The sequence below is a fragment of the Lithobates pipiens genome, unplaced genomic scaffold (assembly GCF_037356315.1).
Source record: "Lithobates pipiens isolate NorthernLeopardFrog02 unplaced genomic scaffold, aLitPip1_a1.2 Scaffold_10, whole genome shotgun sequence".
NCBI lineage: Eukaryota > Metazoa > Chordata > Amphibia > Anura > Ranidae > Lithobates > Lithobates pipiens.
The window spans coordinates 62937628-62963396 of NW_027507686.1; the positions used below are offsets into that span (position 1 = coordinate 62937628).

General features: G+C 43.4%; 1 protein-coding gene across 1 annotated transcript in view; it reads right to left on the reverse strand.

Moving 5' to 3' along the window:
* Window positions 1-2527: 2527 nt before the first annotated feature.
* OSGIN1 (oxidative stress induced growth inhibitor 1) overlaps window positions 2528-25769 on the reverse strand; it is a 40380-nt gene continuing 17138 nt past the window's right edge. The window contains exons 2-6 of the mRNA XM_077455752.1: window positions 20814-20909; window positions 16013-16149; window positions 13567-13758; window positions 9436-9527; window positions 2528-5603 (exon numbers count right to left, since the gene is read on the reverse strand). Of these exons, the coding sequence (XP_077311878.1) occupies window positions 4616-5603; window positions 9436-9527; window positions 13567-13758; window positions 16013-16149; window positions 20814-20877 (1473 nt within the window). The 5' untranslated portion in view covers window positions 20878-20909 and the 3' untranslated portion in view covers window positions 2528-4615. The remainder of the gene's footprint in view (window positions 5604-9435; window positions 9528-13566; window positions 13759-16012; window positions 16150-20813; window positions 20910-25769) is intronic.

Consider the following 25769-nt stretch of genomic DNA (forward strand, 5'->3'; position numbering starts at 1 on the left):
TGTTAAATCAATCTGAAAAAACACGCTCAAACTACATAGAAAGGCCGCCCAGCATTCAGTAACGACAAACAGGAAGCTGAGAGCACATGTAGCTGCTGCTAGAGAACACTGAAACGTGCTCATGCTTCTAGAAAATGGCCGCCAGTGTCCTGAATAGGAAAATGTCCGCTTGAAGCCCAGAAGACATGCTGCCCTTGCCCACACCTAAAATAGCTGCCATCCAGTTCCATGAGGGACAGAGACAAAAATGTGGCAGAGACACAGCGCTTGTACCGAAAACACAGCCAGACCTCACAAGCACCTCACTACACAGGATCCAGGCACCACCAGCCAGCCATCCCCCTATCCCAGGTGAGAGCCCTCAGGGACACACACACACTGCTCAGCACCACTAGCAGCAGCCCCGCCATGAGGGGGGAGGGAAGATAAGGACAGGGGAGAGAAGAGAGGGAGGTGAGGGACCCCCGAATCGACCTCCCAGGGAATGCCCAGCTGCTCAGCCCGGCCAGGGCAGGGAGAGCTGTACTTACCAGTCCTGAAGAGCTGGGAGACATTCCACTGTAGACCTACTCCTGATCAGTACAGGGTCGGCCCGGCATACTGTGATGCAGACATCAGTAGCCTAGTCATTTGTACGCCCCGGAGCATAAAAGCTCACCGACCACCTCTGGAGCTGAGGTATGTCATGGCCTGCCGAGCCGTAGCTGCGACCTGCACACGCTCGATGGCCGGACTGCGGAGACTACAAGGATAAGGGTATCCAGCCTGTCACCCAGCCGGCTGTTGATAGTAGATCACAGGATCAATTATCTTGCGCAAAAATCCAAGCTTCTGTGTAAAAAACACGAACCGATGGGCCTGCAGGGTTCCTAGGTCATTCTCCTTAACTAGGCAAAATAAAACTGAGGCTGCTCTGCAGGGTAGGGATTTGTAGCCTGAGATACCGCCCCCCTGGGCAGAACTAAGAGTTCTGAGAGTTGTATTACAACTATGCCTAGTATTCTCCTAGTGATAGGGCTAACAACCCATTTGTTACAGAGAGGAGCTGTGTCGGTCTGTGAATATAAGAGAAACAAATGTACCATGGCTGACAAATACACTTTAAGATACTCTTACCAGTGATTTTACGAGCGTAGTTCCAGTACAGAATCACATTTGTGGCAGCATAAGCCAATAATATTTTTATGAGGCAATGGCTAAGCCTACTGAGATCAATAACTATGAGATTGAGAAAACCATTCACTGCAGAAATTATGGATTTATGAATTATCACCCCCTGACTGACTGAATTCAAGGCATTGGTCAGTATGGTTACTCGTGAGCTCAGTAATTTATACCAATGCTTAAATTAAGCTCAATAATCTGTGCAGACAGACATCTGATTACACCATAGACTTTCAGGCACAAAACTGACAAAACCATAAATGTCTTCCAAGAAGGAAAAGCCACTGAATCACTATGGGGAGATACCTCTACACACTTTTTTTCTCTGTGGCTAGCATTACTATCTTGTATTGCTGGGTCCTGTGTTCAGTGCCCACCATCTACATTACTTTTGTATTGTACAGTATTTATGTGGGTTTCCTTCCTTGACACAAGAATATAGTTTGTGGGTAATTTGCCTCTAAAATATTCAAAATGGGGATAAGGTTCTCCGGGGGTTCTTAACCTTTTTATGATTATACTCCGCCTACAAAACAATGGTCAGCCCAATATGTCCCTGTACCCCCTTTGTCAGACTATTGAAACCATGATCATTGCTTTTAGATAAATCAGTGGTGCTCCAGATAAGAAGAGACAAGGAGGAAAATAAAAAAAAAGGGGGGAGATTAAAAGCTACATGAGAGATCCTTTTAATGGTAGTATTCATTTGAATGTATAGGAAAAAGAAGTCAAAAAGTGTAGTAAGCATTGACTTACATTCATAAGGTTGCTGGTTACCCATACTACAGATCCGGTCACAATCTCCTGATATGCAAATTGGATAAGGGGGAACCCAGCCTAAAGGTGGTCAGGTCACAGGTGGCTCAATAACTACAAGTAATTCACTAGATAGCAGGCATCATTTAGAGTGGTTAGAGGCACTTACTGGCATACAGGATTGTATTTTAAGCTATCGTAGTCTAAAAATGTTGTTGGTTATAAAGGAGCGTTGGTATGAATATTGGCAGATGTCTCCCCACCTATCGCTCTTTAGGAGATACAACACACGGTCAAAAGTTTTCTGACACCTATATGAGCTTGTTGAACCAATTCCAAAACAATCGGTATTAGGATGAAAGTGGCCCCAACTTTGTGGCTATAGCAACCTTTACTCTAATGAGAAGGCTTTCTACAAGTGTTTGGAGCATGTCTGTGGGAATTTGTGTTCATTAAGTCAAAAGAGCATTTGCAAGATATTCCGATGTTGAACAAGAAAACCACATTCGCAATCAACATTCCAATTAATCCAAAAATTCCTTTACACCAAACTTGTTAACCCATGTCTGTATGGGCCTGGCTTTGTTACAATTGAGAAGTCAACCCATTTTAGTCAACATGAACAAGTTTATTTTAAAAATATAGTTAAGTACAAAAATAAGTAGTACAATAACCATCTTAAATACAAAAATATAAAATTAAAAAGGAAAATGACAATATTATGTAGTATAATTTAGGTGTGCTTTATATGTTAATATAACAGATTAAAAACACATTTAAACAGGATTGGCCATACAAAGTGGTCATATTTGAGTTTGTTGCTCTAAATTTCTTCAACACATCATCTGGAACCATACAGTTCTCTATGTGCAAAAAGCAATTCATTTCAAAGATTGTACGGAAAAGTACGCTTAGGATTCAAGTAGTCTTAGCCCCTGTACACACGGTCGGAGATTTCGACAACCAAATCCGTCGGATTTTGTCCGTCGGATCTTGTCCGAAACTGTTGCATACACACAGTCGGACTAAGTTGTCGAAAAATCCGATCTTTCAGAACGTGATGACGTAATTTCGTTACGATGGGACTACATTCAGGCTAGTAGCCAATAGCTTTGATGTAGGAATTTGATCTGCGCATGCGTGGCACTTGGTCCGATCAAAATTCTCTACACATGATCGGAGTATGTCCGATCGAACCAGTTGGTCGGGAAATATTTCCAACAAGTTGGAAATTTGGGTCCGACGGATATTCTGACGGAAACATTCCGATGCATACCACACACAGTCGGATTATCCGACAACACGGTCCGATAGGACACATTCCGACGGATTCTCCGATCGTGTGTACAAGGCTTTAGATTAAAATGCAACATTCAGAAATGCATGTGCATGCATGTGGAATGTCAGTTTTGTTTATTACATATATTATATACTGCTTTATATCATTGGGGATTGGGGTCAAATTTATTAGACCCACCAAATCTATTAAACATTACATTTTGAAACTGATTCCACTATTTAAAAGAACATTTTAGGAGCTAATACAGCTGCTAATAACACCACACTAGTCCAATAAAAAAAAATAAAGGCAACTGCATATATTAAATTTGCCCTTCAACACTTGGTCATAACTCCAGATCAAGACATATCCAGGCCAAGAACTGTGGCTGGCTGGGGCAGAAGTTGATCATTAAATGTTGTACTTGGCAGGTGGAAATTATTGGAATTTCCATTTTGAAAGATTTTTTAAAGATAGTGTATTGTAAAATGATTATAAGCCTCATAAGGAAGGAAAATCCTTGACTAAGAAGAAATTACAATTCAACCAATGTTTGAGGATGTAAAGTTGTTCTATTCATCTTTATTGTCACTGTTTTCACAGAACAAAATTTAGAATGTTGTCTGATAAACTAGTGAGTGTCCTCTATCTATAAAGAATGGAAATTCTTTTCAGATAGGTACCCTAAATTTTCTTTTCAGATAGGTACCCTTCCTAGTGAAAGATCCCTTTTAAGCTAGCCTCACCTATGCTAGATAATAAGGCAATGTTTATCATTTAGCCTGCCCTCCCCATCTGCATACATACATACCAAATTGAACAAATTAAATCTAACCAATCATCTATGGGTCCAGTGTTAGGCTTAACTAATTAACACCATAACATGGGATAATAGCTGGTATTCTGAACCAGATATTTTAAATTATATAAGGTAAATAATTTGTTTCAGACTGGGAACTATACCATTTTTATCAGTATTTTAAGTAGCACTCCAATCACACATTTCTTTAAGAAAAAATAATAAAAAAATATACTGAAATTCAGTATTAAAAGTATATAAATCAATACATACAATAAAATACAAACTTTTCCATAACATCTTTAACAGTTTCACCAGTATGAAAATATTCCATGTAACTAAAATAAAGTCATATTTTCAGGGTTTTTTCAAACTGCTAAATCTATATAAAAATAATAGCTTATATGTCTTTATATGTATAATATATGCATTATATTGCATTACTGAATCAAAGTAAGAAGACAACAGCACCATAAGTGTTTCCATCTAAGGTGGAATGATCTGGATTTGGCTGGCCAGGACATTCTGGTTGTGTGTTATACCGCACTAAAATGTCTTACCAAGAGGTATGGCTGAGATGCGATATCGTTTATTACAGAATAACATGTTTTATAATATTAAGGAGGTTTCTTCAGAGATTTCAGTACTGAGCTGGCGACAGCTAAAGCTCCTCCTTGAACAAAGCGTACAAAATAGTCACCAGTCAGGGGTCCAACTGCATACAGGCCTTTCTCATGTAAGCACTCATAGGTGAATGGATCAATCTCCAGAGGGTTCCTTTTGGAGCTGACTGGCTTTTCTGTGTCCAGAGTCAGATACTTGCCATTTTTTGGAAGGAAAGACAAGCTAGGGTTGGAACCAATAAGAATTAGGGTCATCGAGACATTGAATGCCTTGTGCTGTCCGTATTTATCCTTGAAAATACATTTTTTGTTGTCACTAAAGTGAACTGCATGGTGCTCAGGAAGGCTCATGTAACCTTCATAAGGTCCACCTTTAAAGACAGATTGTTCTTTCATCATGTGGTACACCTTGTGGTACTCTGGGTACATGACCTGTGGTAATTGGTTGAAAATGAGTGCTGGGTCATTAACCCGTCTTCTAAAGGCATGAATTACGGGGATGTTGTAGTGATGAGCTAACAGAATGGCATCTGCAGCTGTCAAACCTGCACCTATGATCAGTACTGGGTCTGAGTCTTGATGGACTTTTTTTGTCTTCACAGCCTCTTCAAGAGCAGAGATCTGGTGGTACACAAATGGAAAATCTTCTCCTTGGATACCCAGTTTCAGAGGGCTATCGTAGGTCCCTGTGGCCAGAACCACATTCCTTGCATAGACACAGAAATTTTGCTTGATTCCTGCATTGTTTTCGATGAAGCCACTCACTTGGAAGATGCTCTTGTCATCTGGTCTATCTGTGTTAAGCTTGGGCCTGTCCCAGAGGTTGTCCTTCTCAGGTACATTTTCCTCACTTCTGTTCATTTTTACAATCGAGGTGACAACAGCTCCTGAGACAAAGTTGTCCTGAAGTCTTTTGTTCCTTACATAGTATTGGTAATAATTCAAGATGTCACCTGCAGTGGACCTATCATTTCTGAGGTTCCTAAAATATAAAACAAGTAGGTGGTTAGTTAAACGAATGCTATGTTTTTGCACATTTTGAAAATTAATATTTTTGGATATTGGTGAATGGGTTCACTCTAGAGTTCAAATGACTGCTCTCTTAACTTCCACATCTTTCACATGTAACCACAACAAAGCTGTGAAAGTGCAAATGGAGACAGTGGCCCTACTCCAAACAAAAGTAAAGTATGCGTAGGTTGAATTTTTACATTTTTAATTTCAGCAGAATGAGGGCACTGATGAAATTTTTAGATCAGCTTTAGAGTTGAACTTTGGTATTTTCGTAAAAAAAAAAAAAAACACTCTTGCAGAGCACCGGGATGGTAAAACTCTCTTTATGGTCCCTTCTTTAAAGTGAACCTATACACCAATATGGACAAAGTGCCGAATAACTTAAATTTAAAGTGATATTAAATGCTTTTTAAACACTTTCAGCAGTTGATATAATCACTTATGTACTTTATCTTTTTAGTCTTCAAATATGTTCCAGCTTGTTACTGCTTGCTAGTACTGCTGTCCCAGGTTTTCTGTTTCAGGGTGGCTCCTTTCCTTGCAGTAGCCAATAAAGAAACCCTTGCAAGCAGGGACCAAAGTTGTGTCATCCAACACGGTGTGCATCAACAGAACACACAGCTCCATAGCAGTCCCCTGCTCCTCCCCTCTCCCTTCTCCAAGTTAACAGAAAATGGTATCAAATAGTTAGTTTACTGGGGATGCCGCGTACACATGATCGGACTTTCCAGGCAGACTTTGTCCGATGGACCAGAGTCCGTCGGACAATTCAATTGTGTGTGGGCTCCAGCGGACTTTTTCTTCCCAAAAGTCCAGCGGACCTAGAAATAAAACTGGCTTCAAATCTTTTCGATGGACTCCAGTCCGGTTCAAAAAATCTGGTCGTCTGTGTGCTAGTCCTATGGACTAAAATCGACGCTAGGGCAGCTATTGGCTACTGGCTATGAACTTCCTTATTCTACGTCATCACGTTCGAATCCGTCTGACTTTTGGAGAGATCATGTGTGGCCAAGTCCATTCGTTTGAAAGTCCTCAGCTGCAAAGTCTGCCAGATTGTCCGCCAGACCAAGTCTGGCGAAAAGTCCGGTCGTGTGTACGCGGCATAAGGGTTTAATACTATAAATGCTACAATTATAACTCAAAATAAGTGCAGTTCGTTTGCCACTGTAGAAAGACCCCCAAAGTAGAAGTCCGGTCAAAAGCTAACTAAGCTTAAACCTACTTCCACCCTCATTCTAAGCCCTATGCCACCTACCCTGTAAAGGAAAAACGTGTATGCCTACCTAATCTAAGGGTGCTCCGGTCATGTGATTCCAGCGCGGCTTCAGTGTAGAGGTGGGATAGCGGACAACAGATGCCTCATAGTAAGTCTGTGGGTGACACCACTACCCTGATTCTGAAAGCATTGTTGTTGCTCCCTTCCCCAAATCCGGCTGCTGAGGAGATCATGTGACCAGACCACTGTGCCCTTAGATTAGGTAAGTATACACATCTTTCCTTTAGGGCTCTTTCACATGGGACGGATCAGTGATGATCCGCCCCAGTGACATCCGCTTGCTCAGCAGGGATCGCTCCGTCCATCCCCGCTGAGCAGGAAGATGACATATCCGTCTCTGCACACTGCGCCGGGACGGATCTGCCAGAGCACTGCTCTCCACTATGGGAGATCGGAGGACGGACCTAAGAGTCCGTCGTCACCCAATCCGATGCCGGATGGAAAAATAGGTTTTTCCTCCGTCACACTTTTTCGGATCAGAGCGGGTCGGATGTCACCGCTGACATCCGACACTCCATAGAGGTCTAGGGAGCATCCTTTCAGGTCCGCCTGAAAAACTGACAGGTGGCCCTGAACGGATCGTTCGTCTGAAAGAGCCCTTAAAGGGTAGTTAAGGCTTAGAATGGGTGTTGGAGGAGATTTAAAGTTGGTTATCTTTCGACTGGACTTCCACTTTAACATTCGATAAGATAACTATTTTCAGAATGCCATAGGTATCTGTGTGTGACATGAATTCATCCATGTTCAGAATGCAAGCTATGTGCAGTATGAATAACTGAGATAAATAGAGATTAGCCATTCTGTAGACGGCGCATTATTAGCATTGGTTATCTGCTTTAGAGTGTGTTCTTGTATTGTAAATTGAAGCTTTCTGCAAATGTTCTTATCTGATAAACCCCAAGCATGTCCTTTCTCCAAGTATTCCTAGTACGGAGATACAGTACATGAGTACTGTACATCAGTACATGAGATGGTACACAGAAATACTCTATATGCTTTACATCAAATGAACAGGACCTAGAAAAAACCTACCCAATAACGGGATGGTTGGGTTGATTGTCCCTACAGATGTACAGATAGTCTGTTTAAAGGAAATGTCATCTATTTTTTGGTAAAGAAAAGATAGTTAAAGTGAACCTTCACCCAGGAATCTGACTTCTTCTCTTCTGACCCCCCCCTCCCTCTTATAATAAGAAAAAACAGTCCTTGATTCCTGAAACCTCATCTAGGGAAGAATAACGTAAATAGCGCAATCTTGCACATGCACAGATGCGCTGTGGGATCTATAGGAACTGGCAGAGACCCATGCTGTGTCTGCGAATGCACAAAATCCCACTGAACCCCTGCGCATGCACAGAAAGCTGTATAAAATATAAAATTCCTCTTTATAATCACCTGCTCAGGTCTGCGGCTTTGGATGTAAAGTTTCAGCTGCCATACTAGGGCTATCCTTTGAAAACCAAAGACCATTTCATTTAATCCCCCCTAAAGCAGGCAGAATTCTGAAGATTGTTGTAGTAAAGGAAAAATGTAATCAATTTTCAGTGGGTTCATATTTTATTGATTATAGCAATGTTTACCTTGATAAAAAAACTTCTATATGACTTTCACAGACTTTGAAGTATGGTCATTAATATTTTTGTTATATAGTTTTGCAACACTGGGTTCATCGGTTCAAATTCCAACCTAGTCACTGCCTGCATCACATATGAATGTTCTCCCTGTGCTTGCATGGGTTTCCTCCTATTACTTCCATCTCCCACATTCCAAAGGCATGCTGATTGGGTAATTGGCTCCTGTCTATATTGACTCTAGTATGTGTTATATGCATGCGATATAGGGACCTTACATTGTAAAGTGCTGCATAAATTGTCAGCCCTATATAAATATCTGCAATAATAATATTAATTTGTAGATTGGCCCAGGCAGGAAGCACTCAGTGGTTCAGTGCAATTATTCTGCCTCCCACTGAAAAACATATGTGGTGCAGCCTCTTAGTCCCCCCTGCAAAGTCTTACAAATACCTGTTCGTTTGTCAGCTGCTTGCAGCTTTTTGTAACAAGGTAACAACACTCCCGCATTTTTACTGAATTCAGAGCAGAGTTGTCACCCTTTTGTATACTGTGCCTGCTTGTACTACAGTTAGATGAGAAGATGTTGCAGGGGGCGTAGCTATCAGCATTGCCTCTGGTGATTCTCAGGCCTATAGCTTGTCAATCAGCAGCTGGCCACGCCTAGTCATGCCCACTTTCTGGATTGACAGCACTGTATCTGCTGCTGAAACCCTCCCTCTGTGAGCTGCAGTGTCTAGGAGGGGGAGTGTGTGAGATGCAAATGATGGAGAATTTGGATTAGTCAGGGGAGGAAAGGGAAGTTTTAGGTCAAGAGGCTTGTGCATTATATCATAGCTGGATTTACACCAAGCTGTTCTGTTTACACATTTATCTAAAACCACTAAAAAAAATATATTCCATACACAATAATCGCCATACTCTAAAGCTTGATTCTGAGTTTGGTTTCTTACCTCCTTTTCATCCTCATCCAGTCTTTAAATGATAAATCAGGCAGGCCCATCCAGTCCCCACGGCTAAGAGTAATCATGGATCCCTCAATGGCCTAAAACAGAAAATACTTGTGGTCACATAACTTACATAGCACTAAAAAATGCTTATTGTCCCTAAAGACATTAAGACAGATAACATAGTTTATTTTTAGGCTTTGTTCACACCAGCCCAAGGCGTTTTTGCATGCGGGCTGGTGTTTGTTGTGCGCACGCTACGAGGGGCGATACATTGTGCTGTTTCAGTGCATCAAACCATTTACATTTTTTTAAACCCTATTGAAGTGCCACAATAAGATACTGCAGCTGAGTTGTAGCGTAATGAGTGGGGCTGTTCAATTAGTGTATGGTCAGCTTTTGTCTGCTTTCAATGTACACAGCAGTCACGTGCATAAATTAATACTTTGAACCTATTTCACAAATAGCAGCTATAGCACTTGGGTTCTCCTTATGTCAGGGGTGTCCAAACTTTTTTCAAAGAGGGCCGGATTTGATGAAGTGAACATGCGCGAGGGCCGACCATTTTGCCTGACATTCTTTGAATCGTTAAAATTCGGTCTAAGTGTGTTCGTTCGAGCTCTAATACACTGCCCAACAAGAATTCTCTTGCCTTTGTGGCTGTGTGTGGGAAGAAATGAGCTTGGGCGTATTTGTACATACTGTATTAATTGGCGTATAACACACACCTTCACTTTAAGAGGGAAGTTTCAGGAAAAAAAAAAGTTTAAATAAAGAACTGTGAAGCAAAATAATGGTCAGTGCCCACCAATGCAGCCTAATCAGTGCACATCTGCAGACCCACCTTTGCCAGGAACACACCCACCACAGCCAGGAATGCCCCCACCATAGCCAGGAATGCCCCCCCATAGCCAGGAATGCCCCCCCATAGCCAGGAATGCCCCCCCATAGCCAGGAATGCCCCCCCATAGCAAGGAATGCCCCCACCATAGCCAGGAATGCCCCCACCATAGCCAGGAATGCCCCCCCCATAGCCAGGAATGCCCCCCCATAGCCAAGAATGCCCCCCCATAGCAAGGAATGCCCCCACCATAGCCAGGAATGCCCCCACCATAGCCAGGAATTCCCCCACCATAGCCAGGAATTCCCCCACCATTGCCAGGAATGCAGCACCATTGCCAGGGACACAGCACCATTGCCAGGGACACAGCACCATTGCCAGGAACGCAGCACCATTGCCAGGGACGCAGCACCATTGCCAGGGACGCAGCACCATTGCCAGGGACGCAGCACCATTGCCAGGAATGCCTCCCCAAATGCCTCACCATTGCCAGGAATGACTCACCATTGCCAGGGACACAGCACCATTGCCAGGGACGCAGCACCATTGCCAGGGACGCAGCACCATTGCCAGGGACGCAGCACCATTGCCAGGGACGCAGCACCATTGCCAGGGACGCAGCACCATTGCCTGGGATGCAGCACCATTGCCAGGAATGCCTCCCCAAATGCCTCACCATTGCCAGGAATGCCTCCCCAAATGCCTCACCATTGCCAGGAATGCAGCACCATTGCCAGGAATGACTCACCATTGCCAGGAATGACTCACCATTGCCAGGAACGCAGCACCATTGCCAGGAACGCAGCACCATTGCCAGGAACACAGCATCATTGCCAGGAATGCACTGACGAGCGCCAAAGGAGAATCTCCTGTTTACACGGCGGCTTCTTTAATAGAAAGTCCCGCCTCCTTTGATGGACAGAAAAGTCGTCCAATGGCAGTGCAGGAGAAGGACTTCCTATTACAGAGGCCGCCCGTAAACAGGAAATTCTCCTGTGTACGGCGCTCGGTCCTGTCCTCCCTGTACCTTCCGAAGCATATATATCAGGGGTAATGAATTAAAATTAAAGGAGGTCCGGTCGCCAAAATTTTCTTTGGGCCGAGGTCCGAATCTCAAGTCTGTGCTACGACTCAGAAATATTGTAGTAACTGTATATCTATCAAAAACATGAGAAATGTACAATTTCCTTAGCATTTCAACAATATTTATTGTCAAGTTACATCTGGTGATCCCAGATCAAGTTAAATCTGGTGTCCCCATCACAGTGCCCCTTTACATCAGGTGTCCCCATCACAGTGCCCCTTTACATCAGGTGTCCCCATCACAGTGCCCCTTTACATCAGGTGTCCCCATCGCAGTGCTTCTTTAAATCAGGTGTCCCCATCAGTGCCCCTTTACATCAGGTGTCCCCATCACAGTGCCCCTTTAAATCAGGTGTCCCCATCACAGTGCCCCTTTACATCAGGTGTCCCCATCACAGTGCCCCTTTACATCAGGTGTCCCCATCACAGTGCTTCTTTAAATCAGGTGTCCCCATCACAGTGCCCCTTTACATCAGGTGTCCCCATCACAGTGCCCCTTTACATCAGGTGTCCCCATCACAGTGCCCCTTTAAATCAGGTGTCCCCATCACAGTGCCCCTTTAAATCTGGTGTCCCCATCACAGTGCCCCTTTACATCAGGTGTCCCCATCACAGTGCCCCTTTACATCAGGTGTCCCCATCACAGTGCCCCTTTACATCAGGTGTCCCCATCACAGTGCCCCTTAACATAAAATAAGTGTCATGCTGATGGGCACATTTTATATTAAGGGGCACTCTGATGGACACAACAAAACATGCCCCTTAACTTAAAATTTGCCCATCAAAGTGCCCCTTTTAATATAAAATGTACCTATCAGTGTTGCTCTTAAAATAAAATCTGCCCATCAGCGTGCCCCTTAACATGAAATAAGGGTCACACTGATGGGCACCTATTATGTTAGGAGGCATTCTGATGGACAATTTTTATTTTAAGGGGCATGCTGATGAGTATATTTTTAATGTGCACATCGATGGGCATATTTTGTAGGGCACATTTTGTTGTACCCATCAGCGTGCCCCTTAACAAAATATGCCCATCGATGTGCATATTAAAAATATACCCATCAGCGTGCCCCGTAAAATAAAATTTGTCCATCGGATTACCCCTTAACATAAAAGGTGCCCATCAGCGTGACCCTTATTTTATGTTAAGGGGCACGTTGATGGGAAAATTTTATGTTAAAGGGCACTCTGATGGGCACATTTTATTTTAAGGGACACGCTGATGGGTATATTTTTAATGTGCACATCAATGGGCATATTTTGTTAAGGGGCACCTTAACAAAACATGCCCATCAGTGTGCACATAAAAAATATATCCATCAGCGTGCCCCTTAAAATAAAATGTGCCCATCAGAGTGCCCTTTAACATAAAATTTTCCCATCAGCGTGCCCTTTACAAAAAAAAGCCCCTTAAAATATGCCCAACAGTGTGCACAACACTGATCACTAATAGATAACTAATGTGCCCACATACCTTAACTGCAGGAGTGTGGGCACAACTGAAGCTGCCTCTCGATGAGATCCAGGACCCGGGAACCGCGGGCAGCAGGGGGGCGGGGCGCGCACGTGACGTCACACCCCTACTGCCCATGTCTCTTCAGCTCCGAGAGACGCGGCCAGGAGCAGGGGGCGGGCGCATGCGCGCAGCGTCACTGGTTGCTGGGGAAACCCGCGGTCCCAGCAAACCAGTGATTGCTGTCGCTTGCTACACTGGCGGCATGGCGGTCCGGGCAGAAGCGCTGCTCTGTCCGGACTCGGACCGCGGGCCGCCATTTAGTGACGGCTGATATATATCTTTGTGGCCCCGGCGCTGGGAGATCCTCGGGGGCCACAAAAGATATGTATGTCCAAATAACCAGGCGGGCCGTTCAAAACCGGGCCGCGGGCCGCAATTGGCCCGCGGGCCGGACTTTGGACATGCCTGCCTTATGTGTTCTGCAGCTGTCTCTAATGTAAGGATAAGCTCCGGCGTGTTCGCATACGCCACGTGCAGAGCCCACCAGGAAGTCGGCGCAGAGCTCCGCTAATCACAGGCAGTGAGACATTGCCCGATCTCTGCAGCCGCACATCGGGACAACGTCTCACTGCCTGTGGTTAGAGCAGCGCTGCGCCGACTTCCTGGCGGGCTCAGCACGTGGCGTATGCAAATACACCTTAGCTCATCCTTACTCTAATGTGATCCTATGATAAATTACACGTGAAGCACTCACATTCCAAGCGCCCCCTGGTGGTCCTCTCCCCAGCACCAAGTGAGGAATGGCTCTCTCTGGTTCTAGAGTCCAGCCCAGTACAGATTCCACGTCCCCGAGAAAATCAGTGTCAGGTCTGAGCAGAGTGTCAAACAGCAAAGCAGCTGGGCTGTTGGAGCGTCCTTCCAAGCCCTCAGACAAATACTCCAGATCCTGGAAAGATAAAAAATGTAAAGTTTTTCATTTGCTAATTGTGATGCATCAATAATCAATATACATTTAACTCCCATTACTAAGTGCAACTGGGAACTCAGGTGGAAAGATCTCATTGCTTGTTGAAGGACAGAAAGTGGGTGGGTGGGTCAGCCTGCTGGCATCTACCCCTACCTGTTGATTTAGTGCATTATATCTGCATTACCAAAATAAAGCAGAGGTCCAGGTATGAAATAAAACTAGATAACCCTTATTGTGAATGTCCATTTAAATGACTTGAATGCCAAGCTTCTAGGTTCATTAGTCACAGGGGGGTTCAAGCAGTGGATGCTTCTTGGTCACCTCCTTGTGTGAATGTTACAGCGCCTAGAGGCGATTCAGTTCGCATTGTGCGCTATACAAGTATTTCATTCATTCATTACTACACTCCCATGCTTCCTGAAGGAATGGGAGAGCCACATCTTCAGAGCCCCATAAACATGATTGATCAGCTCTAGAGTCAACTGGATCACTCTTTTCTAAAAGCCTCACCAGCTCTAAAAATCAATACCAAGCTTCATGATTGCAGCAGCAGCCGTGAGCTAGCTGTAATCTTTTGAATACCAGGACGTTTATAAACACACCTTGTTAGACAAGGATTTGGACATCACTAGTTTGTTCTGCTTTGTGCTCAGGAAGGGGCCATCTTAGCCTCTGTTTGATCTGCTGCACATTTGATCAGTTATGACACCAGTCATTTGATGGCTTGACGGTCGCTTGAAAGCACAAGAAACTGTGACAGTTATTGTTCACGGCATGCCTTGAATGTAACTGCTTTGGGAAACAGTTAAAATTGATGGTTTCGTTCCGCGTTAAAGCTTTGTGTAGGTCATGACATGATGTGTGATTATTGTGAGAAGCAGCAAAAAGCTTTACTGCTCATCACAAAAAAGTCTACACATAAGATATATTTAACATTGTTACAGAAAGCTATTGGCATTTAATTAAGTAAGGTATGCTATGCCCCCCCACCCACGACGAAAGGTCTGCAGCTAGCAAAATGGCACACTGGGTGCTATATAAAAGACATAGAGTTTCAACATATATCTGTTTTACAGATATACATATAACTCAGAAGCCTCAATTAGCTTTCTTCCATTATACATTTTTTGAAGACCAGTACATATAACTTTATTTTGACTTCCCATATACCAACACGATGACCTAGAATGGTTGTATATGTCAGCTAATAATTAGGAAACCAGTATTTCCATGCTGTAGCTCCCTAAGGCAACTGCCTTTATGGCCTCACGGTGATAATCTACTCATAGCTAGAAGAGACACCTGTAGGCACCGCTCTACCGTTAAATGTATTTGTTCGAAAAACTAGGTTTTTCTATTTCAAAAGTGTGTTCTAATAAAACCAAGAGCCATGAGGGACATTTCCAGACTGATTATTCACAGCAATGTGCCGCATTTCACATGGCCTCAGGTCATTGTGAACTTTCCACGGGGCCGATCACCTCTAGTGTCATCAGCTAGCTGGTTGTCAAAAGTCCCCATGTATTGGAGTTACAGAGTTACATAGTAAGTAAGGTTGAATAAAGACACCAGTCCATCCTGAGTGAGTGTCTACAATTGTCCCTATCCCTGTACATTGCATACATGCATCAGTCCCTAACCTCAAGGAGCCCACAATCCAAGGCCCCAATTCATGTACCAGGGCCAATTTTGGACAGAAGCCAATTAACCTACCTGTATGTCTTTGGAGTGTGGAGGGGAACCGGAGGACACCCCACGCAGGCACAGGGAGAACATGCAAACTCCATGCAGGTACTGTCGTGGTTGGGATTTGAACCAGCAACCCTTTTTACTGCTAGGCGAGAGTGCTAACCACTACACCACTGTGCCACCCGATACACCACTGTGCCGCCCAAAGGAGTGTTGCTTGAAAGACCCAATGTTTGTTATTCGGTACTCTTTTGTCCCCCTTTCCCTTACTTTGACAAAAGAATGGGATCAAATGAATCCCAGCATAGCTCAAATATTAGATTGCCATGAAAGCAATTTGCTTATCACAGATGCTCCCTTCGTCTTCTCTCAGATCAATTTTCTGGAGTTTTAGCCATTTTTTAGGTATTGCTTCTGTCTTAATGGAAAAGCTTCAAAATCACCACGATAGTCAATTCTAACCATTGTAACAATATAATATATATGTTGCAGATATAGCAATGATCCAGTGACTGTGTCATTTCATATATAAATGTACACAAACCTGTTCTGTGATAGGAACACCAGGGAATTCTTCGAGTTTCCTTTGTAACAATGGATTGGGATGTACAGCTCCTTCTTTCACATATGGAGTATATCCAGATAATAAGTAGGACAGGCAAATCCCTGATGGGCCATTACCTAAAAGAAAAACAAGCATTAATCATTAAATAAATATATCTATATGTTCTGGAAAGCAACCCATGAAACATGCAAACATCTGTAAATACACTTTCTATGTAGAAACAGAATCTTTTTGGCAATGAATTTTCATCTTCTCCATTTGCCTGGAACCAACAATGAAACTAAGACAATGCAACATGCAAACTAAAAATGCACAGCTCCCACAGGGAGAACAGCAGACAGAAGAAAGCTATATGTATTATAATAGAGGTAATATATATATTAATGCATGGGAGAAAGATATACCATCTAGTGTGCCTTCTAGTGTATGTCTTGGGATAGCAGCTCTGAAGCATGCGTTTATTGCCAAGGGTGAGAATAATGAGACAAAAGTCAATTGTTTTTGTAATGTCAGTAGAGAGAATACTAAGGTGTCCTGGTATATTTCCCATTGCACAGTTATAGGATACAGACATTTATGTTAGCATATACAGTACATCAGAAAAGTTATACAGTGAAATCTACTTTGTGGGTATTTATAGTTGAACGGGCTTAAAAAAATCCTGACTCCTGAATCAAAGCATGGATGAATACATTCATTCACATGAACACACAGCTTAAAGCTGAAATCTCGGCCTACAGAGGCAGTCATCATTTAATCCAGTTAGTCTAAAGCTGGCCATAGATGGATCAAAATTTGACCGGTTTAGCAGGGACCAGACAAATTTAGATCCATGTGTGTCCATGCCTGTTGGACTGAAGTCGATGGTTAGAATCCATCAAATGGGCTTGTTGGAAGTTTTCACGATTAACTGTTGCCTGTTGTCAGAATACAATCTTTTAGTGGGAGGGATTCCTACATCTACCTCATCTGTGTGGATGGAGGAATCCATTTTTTTTTTCATTTAGCCCACTGGCTGATCAAGAAAAAAAAAAGAGTAATCTATGCCCAGTTTAAAGAGGAGTCCCCCCCAAAGAAAATTAAAAGTTAGTAGCTACAAAATACTGTATACTCCTGCCGCCGCCATTAATGGTGAAGGAAACCAGCAGTGAAGCCTCCTGTCTTCACAGCCAGTTCCCTACTGTGCATGCACGAAGTGTGCAGCATTTTAACTGGCCCGGTGGTGGAGGAAGGGGGCTTCCCAGGATCGGCGCCGCGCCAAAGTCTTCCTGAAGTGGGGAAGGGTACCTAGCATAAATAATAGGTACCCATTCCCCCCTCCCCCTGAAAGGTGCCAAAATGTGGCACCGGAGGGGGGGAGGAAGCACATAAGCGGAGGTTCCACTTTTCAGTGGAACTCCACTTTAAGTGCCTGAATTTGCAGTATCAGAGTGGAAGACGGAGGAAGAGCAATATGCATATAACTAGCTTTAAGCTGGCCATACATTGATAAAAATTTCGGCTGATTCAGCAGGGACTTTTGTACAACCAGCCTGTTGGATTTTCCCCACACAATCAGGGCCGCAAGGTATAGCCAGCAGTGCTTATCTGTATATTCTCATGGTGGAGAAGTCTCCCTACTGTCAGAATACAAAGGCTCAGTGGGGGGATTCCGCCATCTACATGGAGTGTGTAGATAGGGGAATAGAGTCTTTTTTTTTTTTGTTCAACCTACTGGTTGAGTGAAAAGAAAAGAAAGGCTCATCTATGGGCTGCTTTGGGGAAGGTTAGTCTAGGGGTATGGATTAACTATATCAAGAACCTGCAAGGAAGGGCAACTTCTCACCCAATACAAGTCAATGGGAATGCAAAAGCAATTTGAAGCACATTGATGCAGTTTAGACAGGAGCAAAAGCAGATCAGAAGGAGGTCAACTGCAGATCAAATGCACCTGACAATGAACTCTGAATGAATGATCTCAGAAGCCCAAAGCCCATCAGGCCCTAGACTGGCTAAACTGAATTACTAATCTTTAAGCAGGTAAGGCAGTTTACATATTTGTATTTAAAGGTGGATTAAGCCGTTTGTCTGGAGTTCAGCTTTAAGGCAAAGTATTCCAGTTACCGTAGTTTTGTTGGTACATTATTGTATTTCCCATTCAATTCATGTTTTCCCTGCTCTGAGTGAATATGTAAGAACATAATACATGTCTGTGCCCTTTGTGTTGGTCCTTGAGATATGATTACATATGGAACAATAATGTATTGCTCCCCTACAGAGAACCTGCTGAGCCACTTCCAGCGTTGGCTGGCAGGGATATCAGTGGGTATGGGCACGGTGTACTTATGTAATGTAATACAAGTTACAGCTGGCCCTTGTGTGCCTGTAAACTAAAGGCAATGCTAATTGGGACACAGTGCAGGTCTCTGCCAACATGGATCAAGGGTAAAATCAGGATCCAGCACCGAAGTTAAATGCATATGAAAATCTCATGCAAAGCATGTCCGATTATATGGTTTCTTGTTATATCTTGTATCTTCGCTTTGTTCTCACTCGAAATAATATATAATTACACTATTGGAACTAGGTAGATAGTTTTGGCCTGTAGAAGACAATTTTCTACTTGCCAGATTGCTAACATGGTAATGTAAATGTAACAGGTATGAGGAATGCAAACAGGGCCTTTTGTACTTCTAGATTAAAGACATTTCTTATTGCCAAACAAAAGAACCAATATTGTCATTACAAGCCTATTGGCTCTGGCCTCTGATTAGCAGCATACTATGGCCACTTGCCAGCCAGCTTGAGTTGTATGCATAGCCAAAATTTTTTTTAGTTTTGGATACAGTAGGGAAGAGCCCCGCCAGGTTATTTTTTTGGCTGACTGTGTAGCATTGGGGAAATTGCCATATGCTAACAAATCAGAATTCTGCAATCAAGGACGCATGGTTGCAGTTGGCTGACATTATTTATTGACCACTGGTCTGCATCAACTGGCTTTTGCAATAAAATTTAAGAAAAATAACAACCCAAAGCAGCCAATCGGAATGCATCTTGTACTGGTCTCTCATCATTAAAAGGTAGTTGCAATGGTTTACTGAGGTTTGTGCTCTTTTGAGTATTCATTTAACGCATCTTAAAGACTAATAGGCTGTCACTAAACCCTTGTATCTTTTACAGCCAAGGAAGCAGTTCTCTGATGCCGCGTACACACAATCGGATTATCCTGTAGACCAGAGTCCGCCAGACAATCCGCCCGTGTGTGGGCTCCGGCTGACTTTTTGTTCTCAAAGGTCCGGCGGACTTAGAAAGAAGTCTTGACTCAAAATTGTCCGCTGGACTCAGCAGTCCGGCGAACAATCCGCCCATCTGTGCGCTAGTCCGCCGGACTTTTGAAATGAATGGACTTGCCCACACACGGAGTAAAGTCCGTTCATTTTGAACGTGGCTCCAGGAAGACAGGACTAGCGAAGGAAGTGAATGTCGCTGCCTCCATCAGCGAGATTGACACTTCCCGAGCCCCGTTGTCTGGTGTAGATTTAAAGGGGAGCCCCTACAGCAAAAAAATGGCATGGGGGTACCCCCCAAGTCCACAGCAGACCCTTATCTGAACACGTAGCCTGGCCCGTCAGGAAAGGGGGTGGGGACGAGCGAGCCCCCCCCCACTGAACCGTACCAGGCCGCATGCCCTCAATATGGGGGGGTGCTTTGGGGAAAGGAGGGTCCTGCAGCCCCCCCACCCCAAAGCACCTTGTCCCCATGTTGATGAGGACAAGGGTCTCTTCCCGACAACCCTGACCGTTGGTTGTCGGGGTCTGCGGGCGGGGGTCTTATCAGAATCCGGGAGCCCCCAGATCCCGGCCCCCCACCCTATGTGATTGAGTATTGGGTACAATGTACCCCCCCATTCATCTGGGGGGAAAAAGTGTTAATAAAAAAACACAACACAGGTTTTTAAAATACTTTATTAGACAGCTCCGGGGTCTTCTTCCGTCTTCGGGGGTCTTCTCGCCGGACTCCTCCTCTATCTTCTGCTCTTTTACCGCTAACTCTTTTACTAGCGGAGGAGCCCGGCTTTCTCCTTCATCGCTGCCGCCGTCCGGGGGTCTTCTTTCGACTTCGGGGGTCTTGTCCCGCTCTTTGGTTCTTCTTTCCGGACCTCCGCTATCTTCTTGCAGCTCTTTTACTAGCGTTGGCCTGGTCTTGTCGCTGTCGCCTTCTTCTTCTGCTTTCTTCTTCTTCCTTCTTCTCCTCTTCTTTGCAGCAGAGGTCCGCCGGACTTTCCGAACGAGCGGACTTGTCCACACACGCCCACACTAAACCAGACTTTTCCAGCGAAAAGTCTGGTCGTGTGTGGGCAAGTCCGCTTGTTCGGAAAGTCCGGCGGATTGTCCGCCGGATAGTCTGAACGTGTGTATGCGGCATTAGCCTCTGTTTGATCTGCATTTGCTATGATGATGCTTGTGATCAGTTATGAGCACAAGCAAATGTGAGCGTTATCATTCACAGCATGCATTAAATATAACTGTTGGGAAACAGTTTAATTGATGGATTTAGTTCCACTTTAAAATCAACATGGTACAAAAAATATGGCAATAAATTTTTAAAAACTAGTAAGAACTGAGCAAGGACGGATGTGGAAGCGCTCTTACTCACGTAGCTCTCTTCAGACTAGGAGTGGTTAGTGCTAAAGTGGAAGTGGTTTAAATGGAAGTCAGCAGAGAAACTTCTCTGTTTCAGTTTTATAAGAATTATTAGCGATACCATGACTAAGCAGTATGAAAATCCAACAAGCACTTACCAATAATAACCACGGGAAGGGGCGACCATTCACTTGTCTGAAATTCTGCTAATTCCATAGACATTTTGGTCTCTTGAGTGACTAAGAGCAGAGTATCTGTAATTTAGAAAATATGCATTTAAATAATCTATATCTATATATCTAGAGAATGGTCTAATTAAACACAGTTATGGTGGTAGGATATATTCTGGCACTGAAGTTCTGGTGGTGTTAATTTTGGTGCTGAAAAGAAGTGAAAGTATCAGTGCTGTCCAAGGTACCCCAAAGTTCCCAACTATGCCCTACCCTAAAGTAACTTAAAGTGTATACATAGCCAAAAAGTTTTTTTTTATTTTTTTTTTTATAGAGTTTCTGAGTTTTTTGCAATCTGTGTACCATTGTGGAAGTTTCCCTTCAATTCTTGTCCCATAGACACAACAGGAAGTTGGAGAAAATCTCCCAAAGTGAGGGGAATTCCCCTTTTAGACAGATGTTCTGGAACAGGTACCCCCATCGGATGATTTTAGCTTACATCTTGTTCTGTACAATAGACATCTCCAAAATTATAGATTGTTCCTTACAGTCACCGGTACAAATAGAGGGGGAAATCTCCCCATTGGGCACAAGCCCATAACATTTGCCTTCCTCCAGCACTTAGCGTTCATCTAACAATTTAAGTGACATAAAGGGGTTGTAAAGGCAGAAGCTTTTTTTATCTTAATGCATTCTATGCATTAAGATAAAAAGCTTTCTTTATGCAGCAGCCCCCCTCAGCCCCCTAACACTTACCTGAGGTCCCTCATTATCCAGTGATGTCCACAAGTGTCTCAGCCATCCAGATTCTCCTTCCTGATTGGCTTGGACACAGCAGCAGCACCTTTGGCTCTTGCTGCTGCGAATCAAAGCCAGCAAGCCAATCAGGGGAGAGAGGGGGCGGGGTCAGGTCGGGGTTCCATGTCTGATTGGAAACAGAGGGCTGTGACTCAGCTCGGGAGCTACCACAGCAAGCTGCTTGCTGTGTGGGCACTGAACAGGAGGGAGGGGCCAGGAGCGCAGAAGAGGGACCCGAGAAGAGGAAGATCCAGCCTGCTATGTGCAAATCCACTGGACAGAGCAGGTAAGTATACCATTTGTTGTTACTTTTACAGGAAAAAAATTTAGCCTTTACAATCACTTTAAACCCAACCTCACTCTCAACTTTTAGCTTTTACCCTTAACCATTAACTGACCGCCCGCCATCATTATACGGCGGCTCTTTGAAGTGGAATATCGTTGTTATGGCAGCAGCTAACTGTAATAACCCCGGTATTCACTTCTTCAGTGGGAGGTCCGTTTTAAGATAAAAGTGGTCTCAACGGTGGATTCGTCGCAAGATCACTTTTATGGGTGGTGGTTTATCGTGACTTCGCCCTGTGGCCACTAGGGTCGTACACGTACGCTGCTCACCCCCAGAGCCGATGCGAGTGCCCGGCGGTCACGATCACCTCCGGGCTCCCGTGATCGCTGCTGATACACCGAGAACCGGGATCTGTTCTCTGTTCTCTGAGGGGGAGAAGAGACTAATCGTCTGTTCATACAATGTATGAACAGCGATTTGTCATCTCCCCTAGACAGTCCCATCCCCCCTTCAGTTAGAACACAGAGAGGGAACACAATTAACCACCTGATCGCCCCCTAGTGCTAACCCCTTCCCTGTCAGTGACATTTTTAACAGTAATCAGTGCATTTTTATAGCACTGATGGCTGTATAAATGCCAATGGTTCCAAAAATGTGTCTAAAGTGTCCGATGTGTCCACCATAATGTCGGCGTCCTGATAAAAATCGCAGATCACCGCCATTAATAGTAAAAGAAAATTAATAATAAAAATGCCATAAAACTATATCCTATTTTGTAGACGCTATAACTTTTGCGCAAACCAATCAATATACGTTTATTGCGATTTTTTTTAACAAAAATATGTAGAAGAATACGTATCGGCCTAAACTGAGGAAAAAAAATTTTTTTTTAATATGTTTTTGGGGGATATTTATTACAGCAAAATATAAAAAATATTGTTTTTTTTTCAAAATTGGCGCTTTTTTTTGTTTATAATGCAAAAAATAAAAACCAGAGGTGATCAAATATCACCAAAACAAAGCTCTATTTGTGGGGAAAAAAGGATGTAAATTTTGTTAGGGTGCAACATCGCACGACCGCGCAATTGTCAGTTAAAGCGATGCAGTGCCAAATCGCAAAAAGTGGTCTGGTCAGGAAAGTGGCAAAATCTTCCGGGCCTGAAGTGGTTAAGGGTATATGGCCACCATATGGTTAACTTATCCCCAAAACTGACTTGACCCTTTCCATATCTTACCTTGTCCTGCACTGAACACACAACAGTGACATCTCAGTGTTTTGAAGTTCACTTAATACCATGTAGTCATCGTATATTAATTACAACGTGTCTGTTTACTGTAAATAGTACTGATAACATGATAGCTTTTGTCTGCAATATCTAATATTTCATATCATCACTAATTCATCTTGTTTGATTAGACCCCTGGGAAATTACTAAAAAGAAATAAAAAATTGTAAAATCAAACGCAATGACATTTGAGATTCATGATTGTTTAGAAAACCTAAAACAAAAAGTTACATTATATAAAAGAGAGAATAGAACTCATTGTTGTAGATCTAAAGTCCACAATGCCGGCACACAAAGGCCAGCTGACATTTACATAGCTTTCTTCTATTGCTTATTGTTTGTTTGCGGTATAATAATCTGAAGGGAGGCTTAAAATTGACAGACAGCAGTATTCTTCCATGAGCCACTTGACAGGAGATCAGCGGTGTGTTGGAAAATATTCTTTCATGCTGTAACGCTTTCACTGTAAAGAGCACTTCCAAGCAACCAATGCGATGATTAGTAAATCATTGCGTGCTGTTTTATTGGTATATTATAAATTTAATTCTATGATAGAACACTAGAATGAATTCTGGCACCATACAACAAGGTTACATTTTTCCATTGTGAACATGCCTTTAGACTGGCCATACGCGGTTTGAATCTCAGCCAGTTCAGCAGGAACCATCTGAGATTCAAACCGTTCGAGATTCAAACCGTTAATGGGCAGGCTGAATGTACCAATTTGATTGAGCAGGGCGTGATCGGTGAACACACATTACCCACACATTACCCAATTTGCTCTGTCACTAATGAACTTGGAAGGAACATGTATTATATTACTTCCAGGTTCACAGCTGTCATTATTCAACTATTGAGGATCCAAATAATCAACACAATTTTTGATCAGTGAAGACATTGGGGGTCTGTTACACATGTCACCTGCCCAATGCTATCACATAGGGGGCTTGTTAGCAAAAGTGAAAGGCTCATTAAGTCTAGCGGTTGAGAAATAAGGTGTAATGTCCTGTACACACGGTTGGAAATTCCAACAGAAAAAGTCAGATCGGATTATGTTGATGGAAAATCCGATCGTGTGTGGGCTCTATCGGATATTTTCTGTTGGAATTTCCGACTGAAAAAATTTGAGAGCTGGATCTAAAAATTTCCAACAACAAAATCCAATCAGACTTTTTCCGATCGTGTGTAGAAAATTCCGATGCACGCATGCTCAGAAAAAATTTGGAGACGAAAGCTATTGGCTACTGGCCTCTACGTAGTCCCGTCATACGATTTTCCAACAACTTTGTGCGACCTTGTGTATGCAAGACAAGTTTTGGTCAAAATCCGTCGGAAAAAATCCGATGGATTTTGTGGTTGGAATGTCCGATCGTGTGTATGGGGCATAAAACTTACCTTTTTTCCTCGCTTTGGTAGGCTCCCTTCATCTTCTTGACCCATATGCTGAAGCCTCTTCACTAAGATGCTTGCCCAGCGGTCACACTCTGACATCATCATATACAATGTAGGACTTTTAGCCCTGCATTGTAGGTGAGGATGGCAAGGACCACCCAGAGTTTCAGAGAGAAGAGGAGAGCATCAAAGCGAGGAATAATGGAAGTATTACGCCTTATTTTTCTACCCCTAGATTTAAAAATCGTCTAATGCTTGAATCCACACCAAAAGGGTGTTTTTTTGTAAATCAAATGCCCCATACATGTGATTGGACTTTCCAACAACAAAACAGGGCGGCACAGTGGTGTAGTGGGTAGCACTCTCACCTAGCAGTAAAAAGGGTCGCTGGTTCAAACCACAACACTATCTGCCTGGAGTTTGCATGTTCTCCCTGTGCCTGCATGGGTACTCCAGTTTCCTCCCACACTCCAAAGACATGCTGGTACTTTAATTGGCTTCTGTCCAAAATTGGCCCTAGTATATGAATGGAGACCTTGGTTTGTGGGCTCCTTGAGGGTAGGGACCAATTTGCAATGTACAGGGATATGGACAATTATAGACACTCACTCAGGTCAGGTTGAACTGGGTGGGCTGGTGTCTTTATTCAACCTTACTAACTATGTAAACGAAGGAATTTTGTTGGCTCCAACTTGTCTTGCATACACACGGTCACACAAATGTTGGCCAAAAATTATGTACATGGGAACGTGGTGACGTACAAGACATATGACAAGCTGAGAAAAATGAAGTTCAATAGCCAGTGCGGCTCCTTCTGCTTGATTCCGAGCATGGGTGAACTTTTGTACGTCAGACTTGTGTACACACGATCGGAAATTCCAACAACGGAAAATGTTGGCGCAAAATTTGAGAACCTGCTAGCCAACATTTGTTGGCAGAAAGTCCGCCAAAAAATGTTCGATGGAGCATACACACGGTCAGACTTTATGCTAACAACCTCACATCCAACATTTGTTGTGGGAAAATCTGATTGTGTGTACGGGGCATCAGAGTTCAACGTTAATGTTCACTTCTGAAAAAAAGTGTTTTTTTAAAGAAAATTTAAAGAAGCTTTTTTTTATTTTAAATATAGCAAGGCGGTATTGGTGTTATAACCCCTGACAGGTTATTTTTTCCATCTGT